Source organism: Halichoerus grypus, chromosome 3, assembly GCF_964656455.1.
Source record: "Halichoerus grypus chromosome 3, mHalGry1.hap1.1, whole genome shotgun sequence".
In the NCBI taxonomy this organism is placed as follows: Eukaryota; Metazoa; Chordata; class Mammalia; order Carnivora; family Phocidae; genus Halichoerus; species Halichoerus grypus.
In genome coordinates, this window is record NC_135714.1 from 91,702,041 (window position 1) to 91,723,767 (window position 21,727).

A 21,727-nucleotide genomic window follows, 5' to 3' on the forward strand; every position below is an offset into this window, starting at 1 on the left:
AAAAGGCATATAGGGATAACTTAACTTTTAGAGCAACTGGCTAAAAATGTTCATCTCTCAGGCATGTGTTCCACTAGGCCAACTTCATTATTAGGCTATAAGGTGGTTCTCCTAGTCCCAAGCTCATATCATCACACACCAATCCTATAGACAAGATTTTGCTTTTCCTATAATACAAACAAAAGTCCCAAAATTAAATTTGATTGACCCTGATCAGCCTGACTTGGGTCATGTGCCCATCCTTTAACCAATCACTGTGGCTATGGGAGGAAAAGGCCAAATGCATTTGATTTACTTAGTAAAGGTCATATTCCCCGGTCCTGGACTCAAGAAAAAGTCATAGTCACTGAAATCACAGACTGAGAGTGGGAGAGAGTTGGATCAATTACAAAAAGCTGGGATACTGTTAACACAAGAAGTAGGTACAGATAACAAATGGCAAAATCCAAAAATTCTACAACATCTATCCTTAAGCAAAAGTTGAAAAAACAAAGGCTAAGAGAAGACAAAAATTGCCTTTTAAAAACACCCCCCCCAAAAAAAACTATCTTAAGGGGAAAAGAAAGACTAATCTGTTTTCTTATACTTTAGGAAAGAATAAGGACCAATAGGCAGAGGAAAAAAGGATACAGATTCAATTCAGTAGACGTGAAGAACTTTCTAACAATTAAAGATATCCAGTAACTGAACAGGTAGCATCATGAAGTAACGAGTTTCCCATAGTTGGAAGCCTTCAACCAGAAGGAGGATGACCATCTGTCAGGAATGTTATAGAAGGGATCCCTATACTGGGTGGGAGGTTGCTCTAAACTGCCTGTTAGATTCCTTCCAACTCTAAGATTCTAAATTATTGAGAACAGCATGAATAAAAGATCTAAACCCATTCAAGAACTAAATTATTCAACAAAAGGTAATAGAACTTTTAGCTATGAAGTTGAATCAACCAGACTTTGGGTGCCAGCTATCCCATTTTATAAGGAAAACAGATACAAATCTTTAAAAATTATTATTTTTAAATTACAACATTAAAGTTAATTTTACAAGGGAGCACACCACCCTCCCCCCAAAATTTAAAAATTTTCTTTCAAATTTGATCAATGTTTACATAATTTGACTTCTATCAGACTTATTCCCTAATTGAACAAAGTTAGCTTTTATATTACTCTTTTTAATCTTCCCAGCTCCTGGGATATAGGAGAGCTGGATGGCCCTGCTACCATCAAGCTGTACTTTTTCACTCAGCATTACAATAGATATGTTTACTACACTGATACAAAATCTACATTGTTAACATTTTAACACCTTATACATTCAGTTGTGTTGGTGTATCATATTTACTCAGCCATTTCCCTGTTGGCATTTAGGCTTCTTTGAACTCTTCACTATAGTTCTACCATGAACATCTTTATTCAAACAGCCTTTACCCCTTTTGAATTATTTCCTAGGTCTGGGGTTAGTCAGCCAAAGGGTATGGATAATTTTATGGTTCTGAATATGTATGACCAAAAGAATGTCAGCAGTTTGCAGTGCTACTAGCAATAACTGAGTTTAACAGTTCCTTAAGGCATTGTCCTTATTAGGTTCAATTCAACATTTTAAAAATTGCTAATATATATTTAGTGGTACTTTTTAATTATTTACTTTACTTTTTTTTTTTTTTCCTCTACTAGTGAGTTGGAATAGCATTCTCAACTTTTTTTTTTTTCTTTTTTTAAGCAAAACACAAGTCTTAACCTGCATTTCTACTGTAGGGAGAGAACTCAGCAGTGCATGTAGATCTAAAGTCACACCAAAGGAAGAGAATAAAACAGTGTTAAAGTAACCAAATTAGGCCCTAGTTGGAGTTCATTCATGCTAAGCTCCACGTTAGCAAACCAAAACTTAATTAAGTTTGTATGCTAGGCTCTCCCAGGACATGAAGGCCTAGCTCAACCAGTCAGCACTTGCCTGCACAACACAAGTTACCTAACCCAGCTCCAAACTTCCCTTTGCTCCAATCAGCAAATGCCCAGTATAACTCCCCTGCTCCTCCTCACTTTAGTCTATAAAACCCTCTCGAATTGAACAATTCTTTGGAGCTCCCTTCTACCTGCTGTACTGGATGTTGCTCAATTCATGGATCACTGGACAAAGCCAATACAATCCTTAAAATCTACTCAATTGAATTTTGTTCTTTAAAAACAGCAAGTATAAAAATTAATTCCAAGAAGAAGGGCAAATCAATTTCTCCTCTGAATCAGAGTGGTCTCTCTGGGAAGGCTAGAGAACATTGAGCAAGCATTGGTTCAACATCTCTCTGATACAGCTTCCTGAAACTGAAGGAATGCTAAAGAAAGTGCAGGTTCTCCAATAAGTTCCTTTTCCTTTAAATTCACATATGTTAATCCAGAAACCATACTTTTTCCTGGGATTTTGAACAGATTCCAAACATCTCAAAAATAATTCCCCATACTGAAGCCTCTGCTAAACAGAAAAGCAGATAAAAAATCATATATGAAGCAAAAGTTAAAGCACATGAAACATAATAAATTAACATCATAGTATTATGAAAAAAGCAAATTTTTTTGATTTGCACTTGTTTTTCTAAGATTCTGTTACTAAATGAGTAAAGATCGCTCTGATTTGTTCATTTTCCTCTGGAAAGATGTCCAAATAAGAGTGAAAGAACATTAAAAATAAGCTATTAAAGGTGTGAAGATTAATTTTCTTTCTAATTTGTGATATCCAAAGTGAGAGATTAAAAGTTCTTATTCCCACAGCAACTGCACAAGACACATTTGCACTACATAGGCCACTCCTTAGACAGGCATCTATTTCTTACTACTTAACTAATTCCTATGAAAACACAAGGTAAATACACTAATAAAATCACAACTAAACTACACACAATTTGAGACCAACATGTCATAGTTGACTAGGTAATAGCAAATATATTTGCCACAGGTAACTAGCAATAATAGCTTTTTATGTATAATATCCATATTGTGCAGCCCAGTGAAAAGAGGTTGCCCCTCCCATAAGATGTGGTTGAAAGTGTGTTATCTGGGATGTAACCTGAATCATGTCTTTTTCACAAAATGCTACTATTAGATTTTTTTTTTAAGAGGTGATTCCCTAAATCTCCAGGAAAGACCAAAGTCTATGAACAAAAGAATCACAGTTCAAAGAGAAACTCATTCACTAAATGAAAGGTAGACAACACTAAGAAAAGGAAGAAGTTGTGACATCAGTCCTGGCTGAGGATCAGAGGATTCTGGCCACCCTTTGGAGGAAGTTCTTAAATTTTGCCAGATAATCAGATGAGAATTTGAAAGAGAATAAAATGGAAGCTTCTTAAGAGTAGGGACATAGACCTGGGGCTAATGCCTAGTGGTGTTCAATAAATACGTGTTAAATGACTGACAACAATTCAGAAGAAGCCCGAATCTCTGAAAGGCCAGAGAGTATATTCTAGACTAAAGGACTTCTGTAAGACTTGACCACCAAGTTGAACAAAACTAATCTCTATATTACTCTTTTTATTATTCTGTGCCTTCTGAATCTTCATGTATATAAGCAATTTCTGTTCACTCTGTAGCCTGACTGAAGAGCACATAACTGCTTGACTTATCAAGTTGTCAGACACAAGCCAAAAGAGGGAGAACTTCAAAATGTGCCTTAAGCTCCATCCAGAGTTGGCAGTAAAAGGCTGATGTTCTCTGTGCCACTATATATAATCATAAAGCTTTTTGTAATACATTTATAAGGCAACTTTTTATAAGAAACACTACTGAGAGCCAAAGCAAAATTTCAAGAATGAAAGTGTTGTCATTAGAGCAAAGCAAAGAGGCCCATCAGGGAATGTTTTTGGCTTCCCATGGTGATATTTGTTTCTGATTATATATATAATATTAAATACTTTCCTCTGGGTTTTAAAAGGCTTTTAAGAAAGGAAATAGGGGCACCTGGGTGGGTCAGGTCATTAGGCGTCTGCCTTCAGCTCAGGTCATGATCCCAGGGTCCGGGGATCGAGCCCCACATCGGGCTTCCTGCTCAGCGGGAAGCCTGCTTCTCCCTCTCCCACTCCCCTGCTTGTGTTCCCTCTCTCGCTGTGTCTCTCTCTGTCAAATAAATCAATAAAATCTTAAAAAAAAAAAAAAAGGAAATAAACCAGATTAATTTTCTTTCTAATTTGTGATATCCAAAGGCATATCTTCTAGTTTTTATAGTCCTGATTATCAAAAACAGGAAATAGGTCTTTAAAATAAGTCTTTAAGGGGTGCCTGTGTGGCTCAGTCAGTTAAGCATCGGCCTTCAGCTCAGGTCACGATTCCAGGGTCCTGGGATTGAGCCCAGAGCAGGAAGCCTGCTTCCCCCTCTTCCTCTGCCTGCCGCTTCCCCTCCACCAACTGCCCACCTCCCCCCACCCCCCTGCTTGAGCACTCTCTTTCTCTGTCAAATAAATAAATAAAAATCTCTAAAAAAAAGATAAAAACAAGTCTTTAAGTTTCTGTCTATTTTAATTCCCTCTCTGGGCCTGAAGACATTTTAATCAGAGTCCAAGTAACTCATTCTTCTCCATACACAGGCATATTTATTTTCCATTGACAAATAGCTTGATATTTTCTCTATACAATAGTCTATAATTTTCTCAAAGAACAGATAAAAGATATAAAAAGTTTTTTTGTTTTTTTTTTTAAACACTGTCCAACTTCCTTCAACAAAATGGGTAGGGTAGTTTGATGTGTGTTTTCTAACATCACCAAGCAGTTAACTCAGTTCTGACACTATCCCCTGGAGATAAGATCACAGATCTCACACCTTAAGAGCTCAGCGCCACAGACTGCCCTCCTTCTGATGCCAAGTGCAGGTCCAGGTTGTTACCTGTGCTTCTAACCAAGTGGTTCTAAATTGGAGGTTTCCATGACCCCATCCTTGGTTCAGTGAATTTGCTGGAACAGCTCACAGACCTCAGAGAAACTTTTACTGGTTTATATATATAAAAGATAATACAAGGATACAGATGAATAGCCAGATGTAGAGGTACATAGGACAAGATGTATTGGAAGGAGCACTGAGCTTCCATGTTCTCTGTGCAAATCACTCTGCTTACATGTTCTTGTGTTCACTAACCCAGAAGCTCTAGGAACCTCTGTCCTTTTGGGCTTCCATGGGGGCTTCATTGCATAGACATGATTGATTAAATCATTGACCATCACTGATTGATTCAACTTCCAACACCTCTCTACCCTCCTGGAGTTCAGGCGGTGGGACTAAAAGTTCTAACCCTCTAATCACCAGGCTTATTCTCCTGGCAACTAGTCCCTATCCTTAGTTAACTAGAGACTTTCCAAAAGTATCCTCATTAGCATAACAAAAGACATTTATCACTCTCCTCCAGTAGGAAATTCCAAGATTCTAGGAGCTCTGTTCCCAGAATGGGATGAAAACCAAATATATGATTGACCCTTGAACAACACAGGTTTGAATTGTGCAGGTCCACTTATACTTGGATTTTTTACGGGACTATTAAGTATTTTCTCTCCCCTACTATTTTTTAGTAGCATATTCTTTTATCTAGTGTAGTTTATTGTAAGAATACAGTATATAATATGTATAACATACAAAATATGCTAATCAACTATATATGTTATAGCAGTAAGGCTTCCAGTCAACACTAGGCTATTAGTAATTAAGTTTTGGAGGAGTCAAACATTATACATGGATTTTTGATTGTGCAGGTCAGTGTCCCTAACCCCTGCATCCTTCAAGGGTCAACTGTATATTTCTTATAAATCACAATATCACAGGTAGTAAGGAAAAGATTCATGAATTAGTTGTATCCGTCTTACCATCCACTGAGAGAGACATATCCTTGCCCATTTATAGAAATATACACAAAGGCAGATACCCTACCAAATGCTCTCAAGGCTCCAACAACCAACACACACCAGAGGAACACTTAACAGACAAAGACACAAACCTTCAGAGAGATACTAGACAGAAGACAAAAGGAACAAAAGAGACAGAGAAATGTGTATTACTTGCAAAGGATGGACGGCTACTCAGGCAGGCATCCAGCAGCACACCCAGGCACAGCCCTCGTGCCAGGGAAGAACAGAGGTACCCCGCTGGGGTGTAACTGTGTATTACACACACACCCCAACACACATGCTCTCCTCTCTCCCTCACAAACACACTTTCTTACATACACACACTGTCTCTCTCACACACTCCTTTTCTAACACTTTCACACACACACTCTCACACATACAATCTCTTAAAATCTGTTATGTACATAATCACTCTCACACACTCCAACAGTTTCACACACACACACACAATCTCATACACACAGACACTCTCTTCACATACAATCTCACACACATACATACAGTCCCTTAATGTACATTGTCTTATACACAGTCTCACAAACGCGCGCGAACACACACATTCGCTCTTAGGTCTCACACCCGCCCCCGTTGGCTCCGCCCCCGCCGTCGCCCCGCCCCCGGGTGGGCTCCGCCCCGGAGGCCGGGGCGGGGCGAGCCAGTGACAGGAGAGGCCGGGCCGGGCTGGTACTTCTGGCACCCTGGCCAGCGGGGCGCGCTCCGGAGGCTCGTGTGTGTGGCAACGCGGCCGATCTCCGGGCGGCCCTCGGGTGGCGGCCGCTGCCTCGCATTTCACGCTCGGCTCCTCCGGCGGCCGTCCCGGCGGCGGGAGTTGGCGACGGGATGTGCTCGGCCGGGGAGCTGCTTGGCGGCGGCGGCAGCAGCGGTGGGGAGCGCGACGAGGACGGGGACGCGCTGGCGGAGCGGCCGGTGGCGGGGACAGAGCCGGAGCCCGGGGCGAGCCCGCGCCGACGCGGGCAGCGGCCGCTGGAGGAGCGCGAGCAGGTGAGCGGGGAGGGGCGGCGCGGCCCGGCCGGTTTCCCGAGCCCCACCCGGCGGCGGAGGGAAGTAGGCGGGCGGGCGGAGCCTGCGCTCTGCTCGGCGTGGGGCGCTGGTCGCTGCGGCGTTCGGGGAAGCTGCCCCGAGGAGCGGTTAGACGGCGCGCTCTGGGCCGGGCTGCGGGGTCGTGCGTGCGCGGTGGCGAGTGCCCCGGGATCGCGTGCCTGGCGGGGTCAGCACGGCCCTTCCCCTGCCGTCGGGCAGAGGAGGCTCAGGCCGACACCCAGGGCTCTGTGGAAGTACCTTCCATAACGGTCACTTATCTAAAAGCCTTACATGTAAACACTTTTTTTTCAACTTCAAGTCCATACCCCTGTGCTGTGTTTTAGGGGATAGCTGCTCCCTTCCTGCCCTCCATCTTGGCATTTCTGAACCCACACCTAGCGCCTCTGAAAAGGTGTGGGTGTATTTCTCTAGATAAGCAAGCAATGTCTGAAGGCATGTGTAGGAGCGAGTATTACAATGGATATCTTGACAGGGACTCTCCAAGAGTAGGTTCTTCACATGAACACAAATGAGATCTAAACTTCATTTTAAAAGTGAAAAAGCAAGAAAATTGCTTTCAGTTAGTAGCAAAGGGAAAGAAGTATTAAGAGGCCAGAGGTAATAAGGGAAAGAAGTTGGGTAATTTTTGAAACTCTCTGAATTTGTTCTCACTACATGAAGTATGATAATAGGCATTACAACATATCAAATGTCTTCAAGATTAAGCAAGAAATTTAATAAAAGAAATTGAATCATATGTAGGATGGATTTTCACCAGCAAAAACAGTAATTAGACTCTTGAAAATACCTGAGATCAGCCAACCTTCAGAATCACATTAAGGAGCAGAAATTCAAATGATTATTTGCCTTTGCTCCAGCTTATACTGTTGGGACAAACAGCTGATACCTGTCTCCTTTCATTATTCTCCATCTGTCCTTTTTGTCACATTTCACAAACTCCAGTATCATCACTAAATGCATTAATAAAGTATAACTTCTAGTATTTCAACATTTTATTTAGAAAACAGAAATACCATTGCATGGCACACACAAAATATGCCTTAGCATTAGGCTGGCTCACCATGTGGAAGTATAATTTTTCATCCTTATGACAGTATAAGAGATGGCATGGTGACTGAAGCAAATAATTGGTGGCTAGGAGATCTTCCTGATTCCCTTCCTAGTGCCCCCCCCCCAACTATACCATGACTCAGTAGCTAAAGGGCTTAGTTTCCTCTTGGTTTAGTTGTTCAACTGGAAAAGTGAAGAAAACAGCAACAGGAACTCCCTGGATGGTGGTGGTGGTGAGGGGGATACATTTGAACCGAGGTTCTCAAAGTAAATTTTCAAATGTTTTAAGGGAGCATGTAAAATATTACTTCATTTACACTTCTGTGGATTTCACATCATCAGTATCTCTGGTCTTACCAAAATTGCTTATGGTACAAAGGAAAAGGATGAAACAAACAAAAATGAAACATATATCCTAGAAAACATATATCCTATCACTTTGCATACCTGCTTCTTTCATTGCCTGTCATGGAAATTTATTTTCCTGTACTCCTTTGAAATGTTTGAAAATTTTTTTTTTATCAGATGATGTATTTATGTACTGTAAGCCTACATAGACAATAATTGAAAATTACACCAGAGATATGCACTTACCCCAAATCCGCACCAAAGAAGAACTTCTTATCAAGAAACCAAAAATGAACAAAAAATTGGGGCAATGCAACCCTTTTGGTATAAGAAGCAAGCTTTTGTGATAAATCATTTATTGATAATATTATCACCAAGGCTTGTTTTCTTCTTTTTTTTCAAGTCCTGCAAATGAAATTTAAAATTTTTATGCACTCCCTTGCAATGATGGTAACTACAGATATACAAATGCTTGAGGAAGAAGTAAATGAATTCGGTGACTATAAAATACAACCTAAGGATTTGTTTCATCTAGTTTTTCTTTAGGGGATGGTATGTGTTTGTTATTTTAAGAGCGCACCGACTCCAAATTACAAATAGAATATTTTTGAAAACTTGGTTTGCAGACTAGTTATTTAGAATTTAAAGTGAATTTTTTCCACAGAAACAATGATAGAAAGAGAACCAACACTAATTAGCTGGAAATGAGGCAGAGGCTATCTTGCCGGTGTTCTTTCTGCTCAGCACACTCACTTGGTGTTCCACAGTCTTAGCCTTATGGATGTTGAGAGAGAACTGGTGGCATCCGTGGGGCAGCGGCAGCGGCCTCCATAGAGGCTCCTTTATATGTGGATCAAGGCTACGGTGGTGCTCCTGAACGCAGTAGCTTTAGAAGACTCCTGACTTTTGCTCCTCCAGCTTTCAGTGATTTTTTTCAGCCCCTAATTTTTTGTATTAAATTCTTTCTATTTTTATTTCCTTCACTGAGTTTTGCCCTTACCTGGTAACTTGATGAAGTTTCTTCAGTTAGCTCATTGGTATGATACCAGCTCAGAATGTATCTATAGCTTGGTATTTATTTCATGTAAAACTGAAATAGTTATATAGGTATTTTCTTTTCTTTTTTTTTTTTTTTAAGATTTTATTTATTTATTTGACAAAGAGAGACACACCAAGAGAGGGAACACAAGCAGGGGGAGTGGGGGAGGGAGAAGCAGGCTTCCTGCTGAGCAGGGAGCCCGGTGCTGGGCTCAATGTGGGGCTCCATGCGGGGCTTGATGTCAGGCTCGATGCCGGGCTTGATCCCAGGACCCTGGGATCATGACCTGAGCCGAAGGCAGACGCTTAACAACTGAGCCACCCAAGCGCCCCATAGGTATTTTCTTAATAACTAAGATTGTCAGCATCATTTTTTTCTCTTAAATGCTACTCCATCTGAGAGAAAACTAAGGTTCTTTTGTCTCTCCAGGTAGGGTGATTGACAAAGGAGGCCTGGTTAAAATCAAGGATCCTAATAGTCTATACCAACAGGAACATTGGGCTGATATGATCCAAATCTATACTCATCTGGGATTATATAGTCCTCCTTGTTTTCATCACTTTGGCCATCTGCATTTTCACTTGTACCTTTGTTGGGATCATCAGCATTCTCAGCAGATTCAGCACCTGGTTCTGTATTTTCCTCATTTTTAATTCCATTTTCCAATGCTGCTTCGTTTTCTTGATCAAGTTCCTCGATCTTTTTAGCTTTTTCTTTGCAGCTGCCGAACTATGTGATACCTAAACAGGGTTTTACTGTAAGCTGTGTTCACTCTTATACAAATGAAGAAGTTGCAAAGAATACTCATTGCAGCAGCCTTCCTCATTATCAGAAATTAAAGAAATTTCTGAATAAACTGGCAGAACAGTGCAGGCAGAAGAGGAAGCTTAAGATGTGCAAGAAGCTTAACGTATTTCAAAGAAAATAATGGTTCTTTGTTTTTAATGTTAACCTTTTTAAAATACAATACTGATAGAAGAAAACTATTGTACTCTTTTGTTTTAGTGCAAAAATAATAGATGTCTGTTCATGTGTTAAGAGTTACAGCAAAAATACATATACGGTTAAGTTAATGAAGAATTGTTTCTGTTAAGTTAATGAAGAATTGTTTTTGTTTTATCAGAATGGTAACGGACCGAAGTACTTTGTAGAGACTGACTCGCTACTTAAGACAACTTGCACCACTAAGAAAAAAGATGTAGAATCATTCAGAGAAATGAAATTTAGTTCCAAGCTTCAAAGAAATGTCAAAACTTTTGATTCCATTCAATAAAGAACAAAACCAAAAAAAAAAAAAAAAAATCAAGTATCCTAAGAAAGGAGGACTTGAAAGAATAGAACAGGTCCTTTAGATGAAGGAACTGTGTCAAGTTTGAAGTAGGCATCAGGCATCTAAGAGAGATAAGCAAGGGAAAGAGGCAAAATGCCCAAGGGATTGAAGGGAAAGGGCAAAACTATCTCACGTGTGTGTTGTTCATTGTGTGTATGAGAGATGATTCAATTATGTTCATGACTATGAACGAACGTCAGGTGGCTTTATATAAGAGAGTCTCTGATCTACTGCATAACTGAAAAGGCTAAACATCTCTAGTCCTTTTATTATATGCCTACAGTGTGAATAGCATCTGCCTAGATGTGGCAGTTCACAACCTGAATAACCTAAGATGGCCTTTCTTACCTCCTAGAGCATAGAGATCCCATTATCCTTAGATTGACTTTAGAATCATTATCTTTAGCTCTAAGGTCTTTCTTTATGATTTTTGAAGTAATGTACTTTGGAAAATGTAGGAATAAAGAAAACTCTAAGGAAGAAAACAAAAGCATTTGAAATCACACTCCAAGTAACGTTCTGTTAAAAAATATCAAACATTTAAAAAAATGTATCTCATACATTTGGTATTAGTACATTCATCTCTCTCTCATATATTACTATACCTGTATATATGTATACACAAATATATTTTTAACATTTTTTTAAAGATTTTATTTATTTATTTGACAGAGAGACACAGTGAGAGAGGGAACACAAGCAGGGGGAGAGGGGGAGGGAGAAGCAGGCTCCCCACTGAGCAGGGAGCCCAACCCTGGGATCATGCATGACCTGAGCCAAAGGCAGACGCTTAATGACTGAGCCACCCACGCACCCCTATTTTTAACATGTTTTAATGTAATATTGAATTTGCTTTCTTGTTTTAACTACTTAGCATGTTGTGTCATTTTCTTGTGTTATGAAAAATTATTTGTAAAAATTATTTTTAGGGCTGCCTAATAGTCCATTTTTCTACTACTGTACATTTAAGGTGTTTCAAACTTTCTTTTTAAATAATGCTGTAAGGTTGCTTGTAAATCTTCACAGTTCTACCTTGCAGTAGATTCCTAGAAATGAAAGAACTAGGTCAATGAGTCAAACTCATTGAAGCCTCTTAGAACATTCTAAAGGATTGCATTCAAGAAAGGTCACACCAATGTACACTTCCAACATTGGTGTGTGAGAGTGCTGATTGGAAACCATCCGTGCCTGTAATGAATGGTATAATTTATAGATTAATCTTTGCCAATTTAGTGGGTCAAAATTATCTTATGTTGTAAAATATTGCTGGAGAAGTTTACTAAACCTTTCATATATTTATTGAGCATTTGCATTTCTTTTTAATCATGTTCTTTGATCTTTTTTGACACTAAGATGTTAATCTCTTACTTCACATTGATTATAAATATTTTCTCTGCTTGCTATTGACTTTATAATTTTGTTAATGATGTTTTTGATTTAGAAATGCTTTAAATTTTTATTAGCTAAAGGAATTTATTTTGGTAATTTCATTTGCACATATCACACATACCCGCATAATATATATACAAATCTATATCTGTTTAGAACATTCTTTCTAACCCTACAATCAGTTAAATATCCTCCAATATTTTCGTGTGTATGTGTGTGTTTATGGTTTTATTATTTTTTTTTAAATTCTGTATGTTTAGTCTCTTTAGAATAACTTTATGTATTGTGTGAGGTATGGAACTAATCTGTCTTGTTTTGATTTGTTTTTTTCCCAATGATTGAATAATCCACTTTCTCCCTGGCTTTACAATCCTTTATAGTAGTTATAAATAGTAAAATCTATATTAAGCTTTTATATTTTTGTTGGTATTGTGAAAGGGATTTTTTCCCCACAAATTATCCTTTTGCTGCTGGTTTCTAGCTACTGGCTTTTATATATTTAGTTTTTAACCAGTTACCTTTCTGAATTCTTTTATTAATTCTAATGCTAATAACTACCAGCATCTCTTAGACTTGATTCTTTTGCATCTTCTAGATATATAATCATCCAGTCTATAGATAAGGTTGACTTTGCTTCCTTTTAAATGGTAATGCTTCATTTCTATTTCTTGCCTTTGTGATACCTAGAACTTTCAGATCAATGCTGGTTCATAGATATGTAGGTGAATAAATGAAGATAGCTTTATAAAAGCATTTGCTTTTGGTCTGGGGTGCCTGGGTGGCTCAGTCGGTGGAGCGTCTGACTCTTGGTTTCAGCTAAGGTCTTGATCTCAGAGTCCTGAGATCGAGTCCCCCCTGGCTCTGCACTCAGCGGGGAGTCAGCTGGAGAAATTCTTTCTCTCTCCCTCTCTCTCTGCTCCTCCCACTCATGCATATGCATGCACTCTCTCTCTCTTTAAAATAAATAAATTAACTAAAAATAAATAAACAAAATAAAAGCACTTGCCAGAGTATGTTCCACAGGATTATCTGTTAAAAAAAAAAAAAAAAAAACTGCAGCAAAAGGAAGCCTTAAACTTCCTCTTTGTTCTATTAAAAATTTGATCAACAGTATAGATTCTAGATCCAGAACACCTGGGTTTGAGTCCTAACTCTGCACTTACTAACTGTAACTTTGGGCAAGTTAATTAACCTCTCCAGACTTCAGTTTCTTCATCTATATAAAGAGAATAATAATTGTATTACCTTATAGGATTGTTGGGAGGATTACATGAGTGAATAATGTGTGTAAAGTGCTTACAGCAATCCCTAGCACATAATAATCATATAAATGTTAGCTTTGGAGCCTAATTTTCAAACAGAACCCACACTGAAAAGAAATCTAAGAAATACAGTTTTCAAGTTTCCTAGCCTCTGCATTTAGAAAGTCACCATAGGAGGAAGGTGCTCCTCAGTGTTAATGTGCATATAAATCATCTCTTGTTAAGAGCAGATTGTGATTTCCTTGGTCTGGGGCGAGGCCTAAGATTTTGCATCTCTAATAAGCACCCAAGTGATGCTAATCCTATGTCTGTGTACCGTACTTTGAGTGGCAAGGGAATAGAGAGGATAAGGAAGTCAATCCATAGTGTTCACCATATTTGCCCTTAACATAGTAGATATATGTAAGGAAGTCATTTAACTATTCCCTAGAAGGATATATTTGAACTCGTGGTGAGGTACAAGAAGCCAACAGTCATTCCTCAAGCCAGTGATTTGTTCTAGGTCCTACAACTAACTAGTGCTGGAGAGAACCAGAACCCAGGTCTCCAAATTCTAAAGCCAGTGTTTTTTCATATATGCAAAGAGGCCTCCCACGTAATGGGAGAACAGTCCTGATAAAAAGCTGCTGCTCTCCCTTAGACTGTGTAGTTCAAAACTAGATATCTGTTTATACCTACTTCTTTTCACACTTTTATTTATTTTTTATATGTGTATTATTTATCTAATAGAGGAATTTGGTCTGAAGCAATTGTGGGAACTGGTTAAGCAGTCTGTAAATCTGTTGAATCATGTCTGATGTTGGAGCTTGAGGTCCACTGGGCAGGCAGTTAGGAGGAAAGATGGATATAAATAATGGGGAGAATCAGGAGCAGCCTGGAACCCATAAGCATGTGCTGAAACTCCATGAAAACTAACTGGAACCTTGACTTTCACTGCTTCCCAGCTTGCCAGTGTGGATGACCTGCTAGAGCCAGGGCCTTTTCTCAAGTAGCTAAACACATACATCTGGATGAGGAGTTGGAGAAGCTGGAGGAGGATCCAGGGAAAGGGAAAGCAATTGCAGGTCCAGATGCTGCTTTGTGCTGACCAGGTGAGGCAGCAGATCAGCAACGACACATGAGCTACAGAGTGGTTACTGCTTCCCTTCCATCCTCCAATCTTCCAAGAATGCCATGGCCCACCCTAACTTTGTGTTGTGCAAGAGTCCCTCAATCATGAAGATTTAAAGCCAGGTTCACCACCATGTCTTGCTGAATGGTGTGTTCTAGAAAGTGGTTCAGTCAACTGGGTGGGTGGGGGTGAAGCTGGGGAAAAGGAAGCCCCAAGGTCTGGATTGAAGAAACTGGATGATGTTTGCCCAAGATTTCCAAGGCCATGAGTCAGAAATCATCACCAAAAAAAAAAAAAAAAAATGTGCCTCTTATTAAAATGCAGGTCCTGATTCAGTAGATCTGGGGTGAGGCCTGAGGTGCTTCATTCCTCATAAGCCCCCAGATGATGCTGATGACACTGGTGAAGGGACTGCACTTTAAGTAGCAAGATCTGCTCCCTTTCATGTTTTTTTTTAGATTTTTATTTATTTATTTGACAGACAGAGAGACGGGGAGAGAGGGAACACAAGCAGGGGGAGGGGCAGAGGGAGAGGGAGAAGCAGGCTACCTGCTGAGCAAGGAGACCTAGGTGGGGCGCGATCCCAGGACCCTAGGATCATGATCTGAGCCTAAGGCAGACACTTAACGACTGAGCCATCCAGGCGCCCCCCTTTCATACTTTTAAAAGCAGTTTCCAAGCAATAACTGTAACAAGTTATGAGCTTAGTGAATTCATCCCTAAACTTAACCTAATCTTGTTCCCAAGGACATCCAGTCTTTAGAGTAACTCAAGGAATAATTTTGCATATGGTAGGCATCTTTTGTTTGCTTTTGTCATTATTCAGAGTGAAACCTCTAAATCAGTGGTTCTTTCCTGGGGCAGTTTTGTTCACAGGAGACATTGGCAATGGCTAGAGACGTTTTTCATTGTGAAGACTAGGGGGATACCACTGGCATCTAATAGAAAGAGTCCAGGGATACTGCTAAACATCCTATAATGCACAGAACAGTCCCTTACAACAAAGCATTATTTGGCCCAAATGTCAATAGTGCCAAAGTTGAGAAACCCATCTCAAAATATTAGGGTTACAGCAGTTTGAGTTGTCAAGAATAATTACTCTGCTAATAGATATTTCAATGGATAGTAAAAATTGTTTATTTTCTGAAGACTATGTGCCAAACAGGCAGTCCCTCAACTGATCATTTCTCTTATCTCTTCTTCCAACAACATCTCTTAAACAATGTTCTCTATTTTGCTCTCTCTCTCTCACATCCTTTTTCCTCCCTTCTCTCTTACTACCCATCTCCTTTCTCTCTCTTCCTATCGAGTGTCTCATTCTCCCATTGTCTTTTATTCTTCCCTAACCATCTCAGCTACTTTCTCTTTTTCTCCATACATCTCTCTACTACTCCTCTCCTCTGTAGAAGCTAAGCATTATGGAACAATGAAAAGGGTTTTGGAGTATGACAGTTCTAAGTTTGAATTCTGGCTTTTCAATTTTATAGCCGTGTCATTCTAATCACTTAATCCCTCAGAGACTCAATTTCCTCATTGTGACAGGTATTTTGCTACCTACTTCTTAAAGTTTGTATGAGGATTCAGTGACATTTTGTATTCAAAATACCTAGCATATAGTAGACTTTCAATGAATATTAGTTCCTTATTTTATCTTTACCTTTCCTCTCATTTTTCCCTCTGGTTCCCTTCTTTTTATTCCTCTCAACTAATCACATCATAAAACTGTATTTTTAGTATATGTAATATTTAGGTTTATAGAATAAATATTACTTATGTATTGAATAAAGTATTAAGATTTACTAATCTAAAAACTAACTGTTTAATATTTCTCTAAAAAAAATTAACTCGCCAACCTAAATTATGTTGCATTTTGTGGGGATCTTCAGTTGATTATTTTTTCAGTTGTGAGTCACTGATCCTTCCTAGGAAAAAGAATATCCACCTTTCTGTGTACAAGTTATTCTCAATTTCCTATTCAACAAAAGTGGTAAAGCAAGATTAAAGGGAAAAAAATAAAAGTACCATGACGTTAGCTTGTCCTGAGAGGCCTAAGTAGAAACTCTTTATCTTTATCCCAACCTTCTTTTTTTTTTTAATGTTTTATTTATTTATTCATGAGAGTCAGAGAGAGAGATAGAGAAAGGCAGCGGCAGAGGGAGAAGCAGGCTCCCCGCCTAGCAGGGAGCCCAATGCGGGACTCAATCCCAGGACCCTGGGATTGTGACCTGAGCCGAAGGCAGACGCTTAACCATCTGAGCCACCCAGGCGCCCCTATCCCTACCTTCTTTAAGCCTCAGGACACTATCTTCATTTTCTGCCTTCTTCTCTGGAATTGCAATCTTATCTTGCTGTAGCAGCCTTCAAAAACATTAGGAGTCCCTACTGGTCATGTTTTGGTTCATTAAGTGTGTTGTGTGTTTGTGTGTATGTGTGGGTATATTTAAGGGAAATGATAAGACAAGCAAAGAGTAGTTTCATTTCAGCAGAGAAACTGAATTTCTAGTTAACTTGATGCAAAAGATATGTTCTGTCTTTTGATCTATTTTTCCCCCATATCCAGTGGGTTGTTTTTTTTTTTTTCCATTTAACCTCTTTGGCAGCTACACCTTATCTTGGCAAAGGAAGAGGAAATTATTGGCTTTATTTGTTGTTGTTGTTTTCTTACAGCATCAACTATAGTTTATCAGTGTTCTGATCAAAGAGAAAGCAGAGTGCAAATGTTTTGAACTTTATGTTCAATATAGGATAAAATTATTTTTAATACTTAATATCTAAACACAGTATTAAGAAAAATTTCTATTTGTGGTTTTTACTATATTCTCTTTGATATTTTCTAACATCTCTGAGATTTTTTAATTCTCTTTTTCAATTAATCTGAAAAAATTGATTTTTTTTTATCTTCCTGATCAAAATTTTACTTGAACATATGCAGACCATCTACAGAGGCAGGGAACTTACATTTGATTTCCCATGACCAGCAGATTTCATCAGTCTGATTGCATTCAGAATTCCTTATTTATGGTGCTCAGAAGTAATAACATATAACGGAAGCTATTGTCACTTCCCCAAGTTGAGAGTTAAAAAGGAAAGTCAGGGCACCTGGGTGGCTCAGTCAGTTAGGCATCCGACTCTTGGTTTTGGCTCAGGTCATGATCTCATGGGTTGTGGCATCAAGCCCCTCATCAGGCTCCATGCTCAGCAGGGAGTCTGCTTTGGGATTCTCTCCCTCTGCCCCTCCCCACGGCTCATGCGTGCATTGTCTCTCTCTCTTTCAAATAAATAAATCAATCTTTAAAAAAAAAAAAGGAAAGTCATTTTTAAGGAAACATACTTGATTTTGACTACTTTCAATGGACAAGCTATTCCATCTTGTGGTAATATCTAGTGTACCACCCTGCACATGTAAGATACTCAAAGTCACCAGATACTTCATGTCTTAAAAAAATATGTAGATTTTAGGAAAAGTACAAAGTGTAGAAATTTTTAACCTACAGTTTGAATTAATCATATTCTTCACTTCATGGCCTAATACTATCTCTCATTAGTTCATGCATAGCCCTTTTTTTTCTTATTTAATTATTTTTTCATTATGTAACAATTCTCTTCCTCTACAATAGGCAACTTTTTTTTTTGAGTAATCTCCACCCTCAAGGAGGGGCTTTAACTCATGATCCTGAGATCAAGAGTCACATGCTCTACTGACCGAGCCAGCGAGGCAGCCCATAGGCAAATTTTAAGCATGTTTAATAGCTTTGGCTGAAATTGTGTTATCTTTTTGAATACTTGATGGTTTCATTTGGGTATGTTTGCACATGTGATTTAACACATTGGATCCTAACTCTTAACTACAGAGAACAAACTGATGGTTACCAGAGGGAAGGTGGGTAGGAGATGGGTAAAATAGGTGATGGGGATTAAAGAGTACACTTATCATGATGAGCACTGGGTAATGTATAGAAATGTTAAACCACTATATTGTACACCTGAAACTAATATAACACTGCATGTTAACTACACTGGAATTAAAGTTTTAAAACTTAATAAAATAAATAAAATAAAATATTGGATCCTATTGGTTAAAATGGAAATGAATACAAATTTTCATATTTTTCAGTTTACAATAATTTGACAGACCAATTCAAGAACTAGCCAATAGTACACCTGAAACTAATGTGTGTATCAATTATACTTCAATAATAATTTTTTAAAAACAATTTACAGTACTGTATATTAAAAAGGGTTACTTGAACTATATTTAAATTATACTTTAATAAACCAAACCAACTTAAAATAAAACAAACAAAAAGAACTAGCTGATATTCTCATTGATTTTCTCCTCAAAAAGTTTTTTTTTTTCCTTTACTGGTTCTATGTAATTTTAGGAGATAAGTGGAAATAAATAATAAATGCTCTAACTTTGCATCTAGTTAGAAATGGCAAACAAGGAGCACCTGGGTGGCTCTTAATTTCTGCTCTTGATTTCAGCTAAGGTCATGATCTCAGGGTCGTGAGATTGAGCCCCACATTGGGCTCCGCACTCAATGGAGAGTCTGCCTCTCTCTCTCTCTCTTTCTCTCTCCCCCTGCCACTCCCCTGCCTCTAAAATAAATAAATAAATCTTAAATAAGAGGAAACAGCAAACAAGTATAAATCTAATAATAAACATAAGTTATAATATATAACGCTGTAGTTAGGTGAAGCTTTATATGGTTAGTAAATTTTTATGTTTAACATATTATTTTTGTACATTTTATAGGAAATGAAAACTGCAATTATATTTAATATCCAATGAACAAGAAAAATGTCCAGCCTCACTAGAAATAAAAGAAATGCAAATTAAAACTATTAGGAATTATTTTTCACCCATCCAGTTGTTAAAGATTAAAAAGATAAGTGGTGAGGGTTTAGAGAAATTATATGACATAAGAATACACTACAGTTAAAAGTATAAACTGGTTCTGTGTTTCTGGAGGGAAATATGGTATCAGACCTCATGAGTACATACTATTATTGCCCCCACTTTAAAGATGTAAAAAATGTAGCAGAGAGAGGTTAAGTAATTTACTGAAAGTATCACAGCTAGTAAGTTGTGAAGTTGAGATTCAAACCCATGCTTAAAGCCTGAGTTTTTAACCACCAAGCTAGTGTTGGGCCATGAAACCAATTTAGTGGATTGTGAACAGGATAAGATAGATAAAAAGTGTTAGAATCTATCACACATGGTATGAGTGTCATTTTGTAGAACTTTAGTTTATATGTACTGGGTCAAGGTATAAAATATATTTCTAATGCAGATCATAGTCAAGATCCCAAGTCAAGATCAAGAAAATAGCCAGCTCCTTTCTGTCTCAGGATTTTTGCCTGGACTCTTTTCCCCAGAACTTCCCTTGACGGATCTTATATCATCAACCTAACTGTTACCTCTCTGAGATCCCAGCTCTGCTTACCACGTATAAAGAACCTCCAACGCATCCCAACTTCTTCTATTCCACTATTATGTTATATTTTCCTCATAGCTCTTCTCACTACTTGAAATTATCTTAATCATTTGTTTGTTAAAGTATTTATTCTCTGCCACTATCCACTCCCCCCTCACAGGCTCACAGAAGAACGTGAGAGCAGAGATCACATTTTGTGGCAAATGCTTCAATTATTTTGGCATCTCTGAGGTGCAATATAGAGTCTGTAAAAACTTCTATCCAAAACAACACTGCTGGTAAAAACTCAATGTTTTGGCTGAAGTAATGTGGCTTCCCAGGGGTAATTATGACAAAAATTAGTTTTGAAAGAGAGAGGACTTTGTATATAACAGGAACATTCTCTATTGTCAGAATCAGCAGAAAAGAAACTAGTAGTGTTAGTTGTGTATTGAGCTAAGGATCCTTCTAAGATACTTGTAAGAACGTAGGCAAGGACTGTGTTTCTTGATATGCTGTATTTTAAAACCACCCCATTATCGAGAAGGCGAAAGGCTAATGAACATAGGATCTTGAAATACTAACTGGTATTAACTTATGTAATTGGTCTAAATTTGCAAATTTAATTTTTAATTTTTCTTGAGCTCGACATAGAAAAGATAGTAGATAAAACCAAGAGCTAACATAAATTAAAATTCATATCAGTCATTTTAATAACAGCATTGTTAAAGGATAATTTTCAAGAAGAGGTAAAAGTATAGTGTCATTAAATATAAAATGATCATGTTAAGGATTTTACTTAACTCATCATTAATGAGGAAACCAAGCAAATGTTACAACTGATTCACAGGTGAAATCAAAAAATCAAAAATGTATATGGGAAAAAGATATGTTGAAATAAACTTACAAATGTACTCGAAACTGGCTTTTTCCCATAGCCAGGGGAGGGAAGACAATTGAACTCCACTGGAACAGAATTTATTTGTGTGTCTATAGATAAGAATTATTTTTCATTGCTATTGGTTATCTGTAATTATAGATGTAAAATACCTCAAAAGCTATGAAAGCTAAACAATATCCTCAACAAGGCAGAGTTTCCATAATTTTTTTACTTTTTCTTAATTTCCTTATAGTAATAAAGAAACAAAGTGATTTCTAAAATTTGCTACATGGATAGATTAATTTTTGGATAGTGAGGGTACTTGATCTCTCCTATTATAATGTTTCATGCTGCTAGAAAATATTAATTCTATTCTAATCTTTTCCCATTGTAATATTATATACTCAATGTGCATATAAAAATACATGATTTATATGTATGTGAAAAGCAAGGATTGATTTATATTTGAAGTTCTTTCTGTTGGGTTATATAGCTAAACTTCCCCTGATACTAAGATAACTACTGAAAAATTTTGGTGAGAACAGGATTGCTGCTTTCATATCTATGTTGAGTTTTTATTTAGCGCACAAATTCCAACTGCTTGCTTATATCATCCTGGCATGTGTCAAATGGTTATTGGTTTCAAAGACAATTTTGTCAACTCAAGAGTTTCACAGGAATGTAGAGGTACATTAGTTTAAGTTTTTAAATTTAAAGAAGGGTAAGAACAAAGTGATTTCTTCATAGAGAGTTAACCACTTAGTATGACCATCCATGATATCAAATTACCCAGTGTAATACACTGGAGAATAAATATCTGAAGAAAAAATTAAATACCAAACTTCTTAATTATTCAATATGTATGCACAGTCTATTTAACAGTAATATAATTAAAAGGATATAATGATTCTGCTATTTCTGGATAATAATATTTTCCCTTTGGAGTTTAAATGATTAACTATTTGG

General features: G+C 37.9%; 1 protein-coding gene and 1 long non-coding RNA gene across 3 annotated transcripts in view; one reads left to right on the plus strand and one right to left on the minus strand.

Moving 5' to 3' along the window:
• Nucleotides 1–6,395, minus strand: part of LOC144381264 (uncharacterized) — a 278,691-nt gene extending 272,296 nt beyond the window's left edge. Inside the window, exon 1 of the long non-coding RNA XR_013446155.1 lies at nt 6,024–6,395. This is a non-coding gene — a long non-coding RNA (uncharacterized LOC144381264). The remainder of the gene's footprint in view (nt 1–6,023) is intronic.
• A 124-nt stretch (nt 6,396–6,519) lies between these two features.
• Nucleotides 6,520–21,727, plus strand: part of FAM241A (family with sequence similarity 241 member A) — a 40,836-nt gene continuing 25,628 nt past the window's right edge. The window contains exon 1 of one of the 2 annotated variants that reach the window (XM_036080163.2): nt 6,520–6,875. In XM_036080163.2, coding sequence (XP_035936056.1) covers nt 6,714–6,875 — 162 coding nt within the window. In that variant the 5' untranslated portion in view covers nt 6,520–6,713. The remainder of the gene's footprint in view (nt 6,876–21,727) is intronic. The other variant, XM_078069077.1, reaches the window with a different exon arrangement.